Source organism: Falco naumanni, chromosome 9 (genome assembly GCF_017639655.2).
Source record: "Falco naumanni isolate bFalNau1 chromosome 9, bFalNau1.pat, whole genome shotgun sequence".
Classification (NCBI taxonomy): Eukaryota; Metazoa; Chordata; class Aves; order Falconiformes; family Falconidae; genus Falco; species Falco naumanni.
In genome coordinates, this window is record NC_054062.1 from 52926575 (window position 1) to 52941682 (window position 15108).

The 15108-nt window shown below is 45.6% G+C and overlaps 1 protein-coding gene across 20 annotated transcripts in view; it reads left to right on the top strand.

Annotated features, from left to right (window-relative positions):
- Nucleotides 1-15108, top strand: part of JAKMIP3 (Janus kinase and microtubule interacting protein 3) — a 90202-nt gene that overhangs the window by 65900 nt on the left and 9194 nt on the right. For 10 of the 20 annotated variants that reach the window (XM_040607081.1, XM_040607078.1, XM_040607080.1 and 7 more), the window contains 6 exons: nucleotides 79-147; nucleotides 235-312; nucleotides 3409-3612; nucleotides 3962-4027; nucleotides 4980-5021; nucleotides 5821-7082. In XM_040607081.1, the coding sequence (XP_040463015.1) occupies nucleotides 79-147; nucleotides 235-312; nucleotides 3409-3612; nucleotides 3962-4027; nucleotides 4980-5021; nucleotides 5821-5988 (627 nt within the window). In that variant the 3' untranslated portion in view covers nucleotides 5989-7082. Of the gene's footprint in view, nucleotides 1-78; nucleotides 148-234; nucleotides 313-3408; nucleotides 3613-3961; nucleotides 4028-4948; nucleotides 5022-5820; nucleotides 7083-15108 lie in introns of those variants that run through there. The other 10 variants (XM_040607089.1, XM_040607091.1, XM_040607090.1 and 7 more) reach the window with 3 other exon arrangements.

The following is a 15108-nucleotide window of genomic DNA, read 5'->3' on the forward strand; positions in this document are numbered from 1 at the left end:
TCACAGTGACAACTGATTGCGCAGGCGTGCTGCTGCTGCTCTTTGGGCTTAAGCACCCGCTTTCTGTTTTGTGCGTAGTGGCTACAGCAGATAGAAGTGACGGAGTCTGCGCTGCAGCAGAAGATGCTGGACCTTGAGAATGAAAAGGTACTGAGAGATGGGGCAGGCAGCAGGCAGGGCTGTCACATTAGGACTGCGGCTGCTGCACTGACGGCTTCTTCCTTCCATCCCCAGGAGCTGTTCAGCAAGCAGAAGGGCTACCTGGATGATGAGCTCGACTTCAGGAAACAGTCCTTGGACCAAGCTCACAAGGTGAGGACAATTGGTCTTGAGTATCTTACGACATCTTGATTAACTTACCTTATGTAATATGTGCAGTCTGTTCCCTATAGAAAACCTCTGGGCTGTGGGCAGTACTGCTTGTGGAGTCACCGGGGGACTAAACAGTCTGAACGTTAAACAAATCCTCTGTACCCTGCACTAACAACGAGTTCTGTATGGACAGTGTTCCTAGTGTCTGGGTCGTCCTTGCAGGATTAGGACCGGAACATTACTTTATTAAGCGCAAGTTTTAATTTAGCAGAGGTTTCAGTAAATGACTGATAAGAAAATGATGTTTCCGGTAACTTCTTTTCCTTCCAATAGAGATTTTAGCCTAGACATTTCCTCAGATCTTAGATTACAGCCTCTGTAACCAAACCAGCCGGAGGTATGATGTGATTCTGTAAATCTGGAATGAAACTGCTTTTAGGTCAGGTTCATGATGAGCTGATCCTAAGCCATTTCAGCCATCTCTTCAGTCATGAGGTGCCTGTTTCCTTCAGTTAAAGTTTAATACATGCTCATGAAAGACATAAATTTTCATATCAATTTATCTCATTCTTTCTGTTCCATTTAAATATTGAGCACAGTTACAGTTTCTGAGAAGCAGTGAGTATTTATGCCTCTCTTTCTGGATGCCTATTAGCTATTTGTATCTCGAACCATTTGGGGGAGCTTTTACTCAATACACTTTTTGTCCTGTAAGGATGATTTTTAAGACTGATTTTGCCAAATGCTGAGCTATATCTGGAACCAATGTCTATGCACAGTGGAAACCCTGGAAATTACACAAGCCCCCCCACCTTACCTGTGGTCTCAGCCCTAACGCCAGGTTATCTCCTGCAGCCTTAAGCTGTTCTGAGCAGCAGTTCGGTGCAGCCGAAGGCTGAACTGGTAGGATTCATCTTCAGTGATAAGCCCTGAGATAAGCCCCAGAATTTGTGCGCGTTTTGAAACAGATCCAAAAAGATCTGCACACTTGGGTGTGCAGAAATTTGCAACAGCAGCAGAGTGGGAAAAATCATATGGCATAGCTTGAAATTCCTGGTAATGACACGGAGCCTGCAGGAGAGCTCAGACATGAGCTGTGCTGTCAATTAGGGCATTACCCGGCACCCCTGCTGCTGACGGCCAGCCACTTGCTCTCCATCCATGAGATGGATCTCCAGGTCCAGGTTCCCAAGTTTACCAGAGGGTCCAACAACAACAAGCTCCTTAGCTGTACTGCTCATGGAGAAGGAACAAGCGTAACGAATGTGTTGCAGCTCATGCAGGAGCAGCTGAGGGTTATTTGCATTTTCCTGTATTCTTTAAAGGCATCACCCAAGCATCGCCAGGCAAAGCGATGGGCTTTATTCCTGGGCACAAATGCAGCCTGAAAAGCAGCAAAGAAAACTTTTTTCTACCCTCAGAGTCAAGTGGCAAAAGCTCTTTTGATTTGTGTAATTTGTTTCACTTCTGTGTTTCCTTTGTGCCCCTTGAGATGAGGAGCCACTAATCTTGCCTTCTAACTACAGCCAACAAGATTACAGCTGTAACCACTAAGCTTTTTGCACGGTTTTCACTCCCTTTGGTTGCTGGCAGGGGATTTTGCTCCAAGATGCACTTGGCTCACACAGACTCCTGACGCTGCTGCTCTGGAGGCCGTGAATTTCCCCATGCTGTCCTTTCTTCACAGGTCAATATAATCAGAGAGGGATAACTATAGATTTAGAGCCCAACAGAAATCCATGTTTCAAGTAACAGCATTTTGTTGAGACACCTACGGTGTTAGCTAAGATGTTGGTGTTATTTTTGAAAGTGAAAGCAGAATCTTCTTCGCAGATCTGATCTGATCTTCCCCACAGAGGTACCGTGGTTGCTGTCTTTCAGTTATCATCAGTATCCATAACTCCTGCCATGATGTTACTGTTCTTGTAAACGCTTGTGTTCTTCCATCCTGACTCTGCTAAAACAGTAAGAAAACACCAGCAGCAGGCTCGGGTGGAAAAACCTGATGATTTTGAATTGAGCTGAATTATCACGACAGACATCCACGGTGTTTTCAAACAGCCTGCCTAGAGGTTCAAGCCGCACTTGTTTCAGCAGTCCTGTTCTCCTGACCTCACGGAGAGCTCTGCAAGGCTCACACTGCACTGTTGCAATCATGTTCTGAGGCCACAGAGAGCTTTGCAAAGTGCCACCAGCTTTGGAGAAGGTGTGCAAAGGTGCCATCAATTGCTGCTTTGTCTCTTGCTCTGTATCAAACATGCTCAGAAGATTTCAGCTTGCTTTTGGCTTGCGTGAAAGAATAGCATTTGTCTTGGACTTTAAAACAGAAGACATTGTCTGGCAAGCTCAGCTGCCCTAGGAAGGTGCCAGCCCCGGGGAAACACTGCCAGTCCATTTCCTACACACTCCTATGTCTCAGTAAATCCGGAGGGTACATCCGTCTGTCTGCAAGAGACATTTCCTAATGCAGTAAAGCCTCTGCAGCCTGTGACTGCAGGAACAGAGCCCAGCTACCAAATAGATTTTTTTTTTTTTTTTTGAGCAAAAAGCCTCTTGGAGCTGACAGCTCTGCCAGAGGAAGAGCTGGAAATGCCTTCATGGCAGGCATTTTAAGCTAGCTGGTACAAATGCTGCAGGCACATGAAGGGAGTCATTCCTTTCCTGCAGGAGTATGAACAGGTGCTGCCGTATCCTCTGCTGCTGCGAGCTGAATAGCTGGGGAAGGTGAACTGAGAGACTGAGCATTACACTTAAAAAATACTTGTAACTCAGATAGTGATGGCCCTTCTTTGTGGCCCTTCTTTTTCTCCCCATCACCAGAAAGGAGAAGTTGGCACCCATATATCTTTGAGAGGCAGACAAGGCTGGCGCAGGAGCCATCCCAGCTCCAGTGCTGCTCAGAGCCCCACGGGATAAAAGCAGCCTGAAGTATTTTCCCCCTGGACTGTTTTCTGCACTGTCCTGTGTGGGAGGCTCAGCACAAAAACCCTCTACCATTTGTGTTGCCTTACTGGGGTAGGATTTTCTGTTCCTCACAAAATCCTCATCTGACCAGAGACAAGGTCAAGCTGACAGCCTTATATTGTTTTTGATTAGCAAATTCTGGAATTAGAAGCCATGCTCTATGATGCCCTGCAGCAAGAAGCTGGAGCCAAAATTTCCGAACTTCTTTCAGAAGAGGAGAAAGAGAAACTGAAGAGTGCTGTAGAGCAATGGAAGCGGCAGGTGATGAGCGAGCTCCGGGAGAGAGACGCCCAAATCCTGCGAGAAAGGATGGAGCTCATTCAACACGCACAGCAGGTAGGTGCTGGTGCATGGGCACGGCGAGATTTGGGGTGGGATGATCCCTCAGATGGAAATGTAATGAACTTGTGAGCACCAGCCTTTCCTCATAGACCTCTACCAGAAATGGCTGGTCCTGTGACCAGAGTTTGATTTGCCTTCGATAATCCCTGCAAAGAGAGCATTTTGATTTTAATCAATTTGTCATGCATAGTGACGTTCCCAGAAGACTCATCTACAGCCTAACCCCCAATCTATTTTTTTAGAAGCACAACACATATGATTTATATCTCCAAAAATAATGCATCTTCTGGGTACATCTGTATTTGGTTGGTTAATAAATATTTTCTTATTTGAAATCTGACAGAGAATTAAAGAGCTAGAAGAAAGAATTGAAGGCCAAAAAAGACAAATAAAAGAGTTAGAGGAAAAGGTAAGGTAATGCAGATGAAACAGTTATTGAATGTGCACATGACCACATATTCATTTCACCTTGGCTGAGGAAACCATCTTGTAAAAGGTTTGTGTGTGTTAGCGCAGTGAGCTGGTGTGTAGCACTCCAGGAAACCACCTGGCATTTGCATTCGTCCCTCTGAGAAGGAAAGGCTGCCAGCTTGAACTGAGTCTTTCCTTCTGTTGTCCTCCAGAAAAGTCTGAAACACAGGACTCGGCAGGGTCGTGGGGGTCTGTCTGCCCTGGGGAGGCAGTGATGGAGGGCTGGGGCCAAGGCCTGCTCTGGGAAGGAGCCAGGGACCTCTTCTCGCTCCCTCCGTCCCCAGCACTGGCACGTGCGGCCACTGGGCTGCCGTCCCCAGAAGGAATGAGGAGCCTCTCCTTCCTCTCCTTGCCTGCAGCCTCACTGTGACTAGGGTTAATGCCATCGACCTTCCTCCAGTCAAGCCATAACTGTTAAATTTCACCCTCAAATTACCCTCATCTGGAACCATCTATTTCTCATGAAATTGCCGTGGGAGAACTTGTTCACATACAACAGGGGCTGAACTGCACTTTCACCTGAAATTAAACCCAAACCTTAGCAGTGTTAGTTTTGGGGGTTTTTTTGAGGTATCAGAGGAATTCAGCTAATTATTTTTCTCCCCACTCCTTCTGAGCCCTGGGCTGTGACTGGGCTGGGCTCTGCAGGGGCAGGAGGTGGCTCTCATCGGTCTGAGGGACGCGGGGCGCTGGCTGTGCCGAGCTGAGCCCTCTGAGCTTACTTCACACTTTATATTTCTTTTCAACTGAGAGTTTTGTTGCGCTCTGTAACCACAGCATGTTTCTCAGCTAAACACACTGTAAACTCTTAATCTCTTTCTTCTCTTCCATTTTCTCCTCTCTTCCCTCCCCTTTTCAGTTTTTATTTTTGTTTTTATTTTTCTCTTTAGCTTTCATTCTTTGGTCATAGTCCTTCAGGCCACATGCAAAAGGTAAGCCCTCAGACCACCTCTGCTCTCCCCTTTTCTTGTAAAGCATCAGAGCCTTCCCCTTGCTGCTCAGGCTGCTTTGGCAGTATTGGGGGTGGTCTCCTGGGCGCCCAGATAACCCAAAAATACAAATCTCTAAAGCCTTGGAAAAAAAAGCGAAACCTAGGCACAGCAGGCTAAAAACTTGTCAAACAGAATTTCCTTCTTTGGAGGGAAGGACAAGGAAAGAGAAAAATGCAGCAGGCTTAAAAGCAAGAAACTTCTAGCAAACCAGGGTAAATGCCCGGTCTGTGCTTATTCCTCTGACCATATCAGGGTTGCTCCTGCTGATCCTTGCTGGAAATCCAGGGAAATCCACTGCCCTTTCTCCCCGCATGGCTGGGCTCTCCATGCTTACAGCCGGGCTGAACCTCCTGCATTAGCTTGCCCTGCCTTCAGACTAAGCAACCAGAATGGTTTGGGGGTAAACACGTCATTTCTAAATGTATATTTCACCAAGCATCACGCCAGACGGCCCTAGACGTTGCCTAAATCCCGCCTTCTCCCCCATCAATAGGAGGTGAATTCCCAATCCGTTTGTGCTTCCAGAGACGGCAGAAATTAACCACGCTGGTGTTGAGATGGTGTTGAGGGGAATATTCCCTACTAGTCGTCAATGTCAATAGAATATAACACAAATCCTTTTTTAGCAGTTGTACAATACAAACAGATAATTATAAATATAACCCTTGCAGAAATTTCATGCCTGGTTTTTTTGCCCAGATACACTTTTATTTGACCCATGTTTTAATTTTTTTTCTAGTTTCACTCTACTGAGGAAGCTACAATTGCTTCTACCGTTATTAACAGGAAGACAGCACTGATTACCAAGACAGAAAAAGAGACATTGCCATTTCAAAAAAACCCAAGTCTCTCTTGTATTTTGCTACTGGCGATGGAAGATGCAATCTTTCTGACCATTTCAGACTGAAGCAGAACTAGGGTACGTGGAAATTTCTGCACAGGTGACGTCTGCACCACTGAAATCTCTGACTGAGCATTTTGAAAGCTAGAACTAAGCCGACAAAGAAAAAAGCCAAAAACCCCCTCCCTCTCCTACAGCCACAGGCTCCTTCCCGGAGTACTGGCTCTGCTGCTTGAACTAACTTTCAGTGGAAGTCCTGGCTCTGCTGCTTGAAATAGCTCTCAGCTTTACGTCAGGAGCGGAATACTAATTCAGATAAACTGAATATATTTTGGTTCCCTGCTAAGCAGGCAGTAAATTGCTTCTCTGTAGAAGTGACAGTGTCCTGGTTTATATGTCACGCATTTATATTTGTTATTCATAGTTATTTAAAAATCTGTCTTGAAAGAAGATTTTAGAAAGAGTTCCAGAGGAGTAACTCATGAAAAGATAAATGTGAATGAAAATGGACGTGTTTTGTTCCAAAGTATTTCTTCATAACACAGGGTATGTCTGATGGTTTGTTGAATATCCCGCAAGCCCAGTTTTAGGGGAAAATGTGAAGCTATGTTCAGGAAATCAAGCTGTAATTTTGGGGGGAGTTTTCAGTAGACCGTGGCCTGCAGCATGATGAGAAAAATGGCACGATAATTTATAATTTGCTGTCCCTGAATGGTGACAAAAGGCTTAGTATTGTCCCAGCAAAAAGTTTGACCTGGAAAAGAGTGAATGTAAAACACATTATCCCTGATCCACATGCTCTGGGCTGGGGGAGCCGGCAAGAGGGAACAGAAGATTTTGTCCCCTTGGGGCAAGGGAGCACAAGTACTGCAGAGCCTGAGCCCAGGAGGCTGGTACAGGAGCCGGGAAGGAAAATGGACACTCTAGAAAAACAGGTGGAGGATGGAAAATCCAGAAGAATTCCCTCAGTGCGATTCACTCTATGGGAGCTGCAGACAAGTGCACAAGCCTGGGGCTGTTGGGTAAGGCCAAGAACAAGCTCCCACCCACAGCTGTCCTGGAGTGCGGTGTAGCCAGGGTGCCCGAGGCGCAGGATGCGGCGGAGGAGCAGCCCACCCTTGGAGGCACCGGGCGGGAAGCGAAACCAGAGCTCCTGGCAGGTAAGATGGACTGACCAACAGAACCCATTATACAGTTATATATACTACGTAACTTCCTCGACACAGCTGTTAGTCTCTCTTGCTCAGGTTAAAATGCTTCTGATGATAACACAGAAAAAATCTGGACGAAGTCTTTATGTAAACGCTATTTATCTCTGGTTTACTTCAGTAATTTAGATATCGATTTCAGTATGATATAATCACAAATGCTAACTTTGTGTTTTTAGATCAGTGGTCACTTAACAAAAAATTACTAGGGAATTAATGAAATACGCTGTCGAATTTGTATGAAGAGCAAACAACCACGATACTTTAAAAAAAAAAATAATTTAAATGCAGTAGATGAAAATGCTTTTAATTTTGGATTGAAAAGCCAAATAGTATTCACAAAAGTATTTTAATTCACAATTCCACTTACTTTTTTTCTAATTTATGCTGGTGATGAGTTACTTGGTTGGTAAACTCCAAAGGATGGGGACAGTAGCAGCGGCCAGCCGAGCACCGCCTGAAGCTGCCTTTTTTTAAGAATGCTGAAGAATACAGGGATGTTAGACAGGGACCAGAACCCAGCTGGACAGTGGTGAGAGGTCACTTCTGCCGCAGCCTGGGGGAGTCTGTCATGCCCAGAAAGACCCATGCTCGCTTGACATAATTCTCTCCCAAAATGAGGGGAAATACTCACATCTTTCAAAAATAACAGCCTGTAATTCAGTCAGTCCTGTGGAAACGCTTGGGATAAAGTAAGTCAGGAAACGGGCAAATTGGAGCACTATTATATAATACGGAGTCCATTTCTTTTTTTTATTTTGTTGGGGCTGTCCCAGTACTTTTTAACTTATATGTAACTTGTTATACCCCTTATGGCTAATGCTTCTCGCAGGACTTGTTTCTGCTTCAAAGGATTCAGAGGAGGAACTGGCTCTCTGTACTTCATCCTATCAGTTTTCCTTCCCCTGCCCCAAATGCTTTTTCCAAGCAGAACGTCTAGAGCACCTCTCGGATGTTACGGTGTTTGGCTGCAGGTTATTGATTTGCTGCTCCAGATAAGATTGCTGCTTTTAAAAGCAATTGGACACGGGATGTTTAGGTAGAGAGGGATGCACACAGGAAGCCTTGGAAATTATGTGTCTGACGTGGTGCTCACGGAGGTAACCGTGCTCGGGGTTCGGTCGGGCGATGCATGCTCTTCCCCAGAACTGGCAGTTGTGCAGCTCAGTGCTCTAGTTTTCAGAGAGTGGCTCAAACCCTTTTTGCCTGTCAGTGTCACAGTGTCCCCAAGGGGCTGGCGTTTCCTGGGTGGTAAGATCAATGAGATCTATGCATTTAGTAACCCAAAAAAGAACCTTAATGCAGTCAAAAGGGAAATAAAAATGCTTTGGATTGTGATTAGGGCTTTCCGAAATGTCTGTTGAAACAACAACTTCTCAACAGGAAGTTAGATTTCAAGTAAATGTTAGGTTTCTCACTAAGAATGTGCTTTTAACAAGAAACATTGATCTCCATTAAGTGAAAAATGAGGAGATCCCATGGCCTTCCAGGCCACAGCACCACTGCCAGCTTCCTCCGGCACCCCAGCCTGTTCCTGAGCGGGTCAAATAGTGACCCAACAGGGAGCTGTGCCTCCAGCCAGAGCCCCGCATGCACCAGCTGGGTGGCTTTGAAGAGGTGGGTGGGAGAGCCCCAGGCCTGGGCTGCGGGGCACAGTGTGCAGCTCGGTGAGGCTGCGCGCCATGGCTCACCAGCGTGGCTGGCGTGGCTGCGTGCCATGGCTCACCAGCGTGGCTGCACCAGCGTGGCTGCGCGCCACGGCTCACCAGCGCGGCTGCGTGCCACGGCTCACCAGCGCGGCTGCGCGTCATGGCTTGATGGCTGCGCACCACGGGAGGCATTGGGGAGCGCCAGCAGGAGGGTGACTGGCGCTGGCTCTCAGCCTGTTCCACCTGGCTTCGTGGAAGCATTTCAAACACTTGATAAAGTAAAAATAACGTGCTCACGCATGGAGTTGGCAAACCTATAGAGTTTGAGTTTATATATCTTAATGTGTGCTTATTATTAGAGGCATTCAGGGTAACACCATCATTATACCCGTTAACATGCCTACAGGTCTGTGTTTCAGCAGGACTCAAGCGCAGAGGGAATCGCAGCATGGCACAATATCCCAGCTACCGCAGAGGGCTGGTGCGGTGGGTGGGAGCTGGTGCGGAGCAGCCCCAGCCTTTCCCAGCAGGATGCTCGGTGCAGTCCAGCACCTGCTGGAACATGCGCTGGGGCAATGGGAGAGGAACGGAGAAGCGTTCAGCCAGAGACACAGGCTGCAAGCGACACAGGGTGCTGGGGCAGCGAGGGCAGGAGGCAACACTGGCACAGGAGGCCAGAGGCTCAGTAGGTGCCTTTGTCCAGCTTTTCTTAGTTTACAGCTGCCTAATTGCTCAGCATACCTGTAATAACATTTTGATTATTATTTTATTATAATTTTTATATAACTTTAATATTTTTATTGTTTTTTTAAGAAAAACAGACTCTCTAGGTTTGACAACCCCATAAATAAAATTTAATAATTTTTAAAAATAATTTTAATAATATAATATATTATTTTAAAAGTTGTATGTTTGTATAAATACACATGGACCTGCAGGCACACAGAAAGCTGCCGTTTCAAGTGTTTCATGAAAGTGTAATTTATGCCCTGCAGGATCAAGCGCTGCCGTCGGGCTGGAGCCCAGGGCAGCCGGAGCGGGGGTCGCCGCGCTGGGCGGGGAGGGGTCCGGGGGCCCGGGGGCCGGGTGGGTCGGGCCGCGGGGAGGCGGAGCCGTAGGGTCCCCGCTGGAGGGTGCTGCAGGCAAAGGGAAACTAAAGGGTCCGGCTGCTGGGCTGCAGCTAGGTGAGATGATCTTTAAGGTCCTTCCCAGCCCAAACCCCTCTATGATTGTGTGATTTTGTGGTTTTAAGCAGCGTTGGGAATCTGTAGGCAGTTATCTTCGTTATTTTTTAGTGCGTGTTTGAGTTATACCAGAGATTGGAGACTCCCAGGGATAGCGCTTGTGTATTTCCAAATAAGCTGTCAATTAAACTAAGAGAAATTTTTCCTGATTTATACAAGAGGCTTAAGCATCCAAAAATTTTTCCCCAATTATCTTAATTTAATTAAAACCCCAACATTTATTATAACTCTATTTGATATTTGCTTATTCAAAAGAAATAACATCTGAAACGTACTGAAGCCCAGGTTTGCGTAAGGAAAACCTGTCCTTGATGCAGAAGCTTGGACTTGAAACGCACAGACTTTAGGAATTCAGCGGCACGTGTCTAAGCATACATTCTGTCAAATCCTAAATGAATGTTGGGAATTACATCCCAGCATTAGACTCACATTTCATAGGTCTGGCCAAAAGGCCTTTGGGCCTCAGGTGCAAGTCCCGAATATCATCAGAAGGAAACCTGTCCCTCAGGTTGGAATTTCAGGACATGATGCTATTGGGTTTCAGAAGATAATTTTCCCTGTTCTCTGTTTTTTTCCTGTCTACCATTTTCCTGTCCTGCTCCCCTCACCCCCATGAGGTGTGCACACCCCTCTGACCCATGGCCCCATCCCACCCACTGCCCCAGGAGATGGCTACTGACCATACCATTCCCCCGATCTCTCGGGAGACGCCACCATGGTCCCAAAGGCCCCTGGGGCCACTGGTGCAGCGCTGGGGAGAGGGAACTGCAGCATGGGAAGTCATGGGGATGTGTCCTGCTTCCCCAACGCGGCAGGGAACCGTGCCCCTGAAAGAGGGAATTTTGGTCCTTCCCTGTGCCTCCTGCAGTGCCTTTGCTTTGGGGGGACAGAGAGACAAACAGACCCAAAGCCCTGTTCACCCCGGGCCCTGCCTGGAACTTAAATAAACACGAAGGAAGAGCTTCAGCACAACAGTGTTGCCCACAGCCAACTCTACCAAGCCCCAGGGTGTCACAGACTGCGTTTCTCCGCCGTCAGGGTGGGCAGCGCTTTGTAGCAGAAATTAGCAGGGGTTGTGCGGTGTGGGCCATAATCCCTCTGCTCTTGCTGGAAATAGCAGTTCTAGTAAGAAAAACTGTCCCAGACACAGAGCAGGCTGTTAGATAGTGGTTTCCAGTGTATCAATGCAATTATTCTCGTTATAGCTAAAAAATTTTTCCAAGTATTATATACTCTGTGTGTGTGTGCATGTGTGTACACATACGTAAAATGGAGAATTTGGAGACTGGTCCCTGAAGGAGACCGTAAATGTGCACATCTGAGGAAAAGGAGTAATTGCCCATCACTACCACACAATATCTTTTGTGACTAAATTCCTTCTGGTAAATACACACGAGGTATTAACTCATGTGATCCTGGACTGAAGACTGACACAGGTAAAATTAGAATGACCAAAACAGGTGCTGTGCTCACCCCTACAAAGAAATATTCCCTCCGTGAAGAAGGATCACATCTGGGTGGTGATCCAGTTTGATTCGTGACTGTAAAGGTTTCCTGATGGTAATCGAAGATAGTACTATAATTACAATCTTAATTGCTTCAATCTTAATGAAAGCATTGAAAATATTAATATTAAAAGAGGTTTATTTACATTTTTTTCACCAATAGAAGGGTGGAGAGAAGACCTTTGTCTAAAAGAGGGTTACTGTGTTTGACTGGCGCCTGCGGAGCGGCATGTGCTCCAGGAGCGTGGGGAGGTGCCTCTCCCCCCAGAGCGGTCAGTGGTGCTGACCATCACGGACAAGCAGCTCGGACAGTAACCCATCTATTTTCAGACCCTCCAGCCCTTGTGTTTCTTACATCAGCGCAAATTCTTTTTAGAAGTGGCCTTAACATTTTCAATTAAGAACATGCAATGTATTTCCTACTGTAGGCAGCAATTAGAAATACCAATTTCAAATGTTCAGAGCTTTATATTTTATTTTGCTGTGGATAGTATGTGTGAGTGTGCGATGCCATAGGGCGGGTGGCACTTCCCCCAGGGAATGCCTGCCGAGCTCCCAGTGGGGACACTTCTTCTGCACCAGTGCTGGATCTGCCCATGGGAACCTGTTTGTTTGGTAGATAATTACCTTTATTTCAATTACTTTGTATATTGATTCCACAATCAAGTTGTTCTTTTTTATTGGTGTATTTTAATTGTCAGAAGAGGTTGGGGTTTTTTTTAAGATCAGCAGAAACGATCCATGGGGGAGATGATGAGTTACTGGAGCTTGAATTTCCCTGCGATGTTTCATCAGCTGCCTTCTGTGTATATATATATATATTCTTGCATTTTGAAAGGGGCTGTAAATGGCTTTCTTCACAGGGGTACAGAGATAAGGCTAATGAGCTACATTATTAGAATACTAATTGGCACATCTTTGCTGTGCAGGGTAACCCAAAACATTTTGTTTAAAGTGAACTGCGTGGGGGAAATTCAAGCCATCAGGAAGATCCAATTGAGCAAACAGCATTCCTGGGAAGTTACAGAGGAAATTACTCAAAGCCTGCTTGTTTTTACTACGCTATAAATTTTGTGAAACTTTCTTGATTTCATTAAAGAGTAGAATTTGGCTCAGTAATAATAAGGGGATTTCTGGCAGATGAATAATTGTCTATTGATATAAAAGCATAGGTCGTCTCGTTGCACAGTATTTCTGCTTTAACATTTCAGGGGTTGTTACAAACTGAAGTGCATAGGAATGACAATGTCAGTCTGAATTTACAGATGAGATGAGGTGAGATGGAGGTCCTCAGGCAGGAATAACAGCAGCGCTGGTGCTTAAGGACAGTCTCAGCGCAGCGCAGGTCTGAGGCACGTCTGGGAAAGCTCTTTCATCATGGAGAGGTCTCAGTTCATGAAGAGGCTGCTATTCACTTTTTTACTAGTAGGAATAGAAAATCGGAGTAGGAAAACAATTTGAAGGAGACCTGCTGAGATTTCCCTTCTAAGCAGACCATCTGTTTTATTACGGCAGTAAGTTTCCATTGTGCTTCCCGGACAGGTTAGTACCTGGGATAATTCTTTATCCTCTCTACAATCAAGAAGCCCAGGTTCCTGTTTTGTTGTAGGGGTATCTGACACACGGCATAATTCATACAGGTGTCAAAGAGCTTTCTCAGAGTGTAAACATCCTGTAGATTTGTGCACAGCAGCAGCAGCAATTCTGCGTCCTGCCGGCTTCACCCTCAGGAGCTCCCACCCCACGTCTGTCTCACAGAAAACTGCAGGCATGCTCCCAGCAGAGCCCAGAGTTTGGAGGAAATCCCCACCGAGACCCTTCTGTGTAAACCGACCATTTCCAGGCATGCCTCACAGGCCAGACACGTGCCACAGTGACCGGTTGTTTCACGTTTGTATCTTACCAGCAATGCAGGGTTTTTCTTCGGTAAAAACAACAAATCAGTAATTATAATCAAAATACATATTCAGCACAACTCGGTGCAGAACTGTAAAAGTCTGGTCCACAAAGCTGTTTTTAAAGATAATCATTCATTAGTCATTAATATTCCAAAGTACTCCCAGGCATAGCAGGTTCAGTTGTCATTAAGTCTGAAGTGTTCTTCCCCTTAATTTTATTCTTGCTGAGTTCTTGTAAATAATAAGGACACGTGTTTTCGTAATGTACCAAACTCAGTATTAGCCTGAAGAATTAATTAGCTGCAAAATCTATCATAAAGCAAACTTTTTTTTAAAAAAATGCAGTATATTTGTAAATTAATATGTTTGCGTACACAAGCCCTACATATATATACAAATACGTTTTTATACACATAGCATTAATTTGCAAGGCTTGCAGCAGTCAAAACCTTTGGAGAAGTTGTTATACTAATATGTAATAGCAAAGGAAGAAAAAGAATGTTTTTGAGCATACTCTAGCATCAATTATCAGAAACCTTTCCTTGGTCCCTGTCAGGGACCTCAGCCTTTCACTTCTCATAGAGAGCCAAGATGCACAACAAACCACTTAAAGCTAGATCAGACTTAATTTTTTATGACTAGTTCACAATGCTGAGGTACAACTTTTTGTAAATTCATGCTCTTTATTCGTAAGATTTCAGGTAACAAGCCTGAAAAAGTGGTACAATTGTTCAATACTATTGTATGTATCATCATAGACTCGATGATCCCTATGGGTTCCTTCCAAGTGGAAATATTCTGTGATTCTGTGATATCATGGATGTTATGTATCCTTTCCAATGCTATTTTAATATGCATGTATAGAAGCATAAAAATCTATTGTGAAGATTTTGTTTTGAGGTGTATTGGGAAGAGTCACAATTCTGAAGATTTATGGTTAGATAAGGTGAGAATAATGAATATTTGATTTATTCAGCATTACTAGCTACTAGGATGTTGTGTCATCAAGTCTTAAACTTCTGTTTTTCTGGTTTGAATCTGGTGTCATAAGGACACCGAAACACAATGTGCCTGCCTGCCCAGCCCCAAACCAAGTAATTGTGTCAAATTCCCATTAAGTTACTAATTCCTACAGATGGTAAGAGAAGAGGCAAGTGGCTGGGAGAGACAGAGGTTCGGCTGTGCTGGGCAGGTGGCAGCGGGAGGTCAGCAATATGAACAGTCACAAGAGAACACACACAGAAAAGCGTAATGGACAACCTGCCTTCGTTAATCGAGCTGCAGGTCCTGGTGTGCTCTTCTGGAGACACCGTCTGAATGTAATACAAGTGTAAGACAGATTTTGTAGGTCAGACTGACTCCTGGGTGGAAAACCTTGCAGTGGCTAATTCCACTGCATGCGGATTTGGGGTTCTCGGGGTGCTGGCCTGACGGTGGATCAGGCATGGGATAGCTTCAGACTGGCCGTGCTGGAGAGCTTAACGTAGGGGTGGCTGCGTGTACGTGGGACGGCGCTCTGTATCCTCCTGCTGTTTGTAGGGTTTCGGTGTTCCTGCGCACCACTAAAATCAAACAGAATTTTTCTGCTGAATCCAGGGGAGCAGGATGTCTCCTTGCATCTCTCATCTGCTCCACAGTGGCACAAGTGTGAGGGCGCCCTTCACATGCACGCTGTGTCCAGC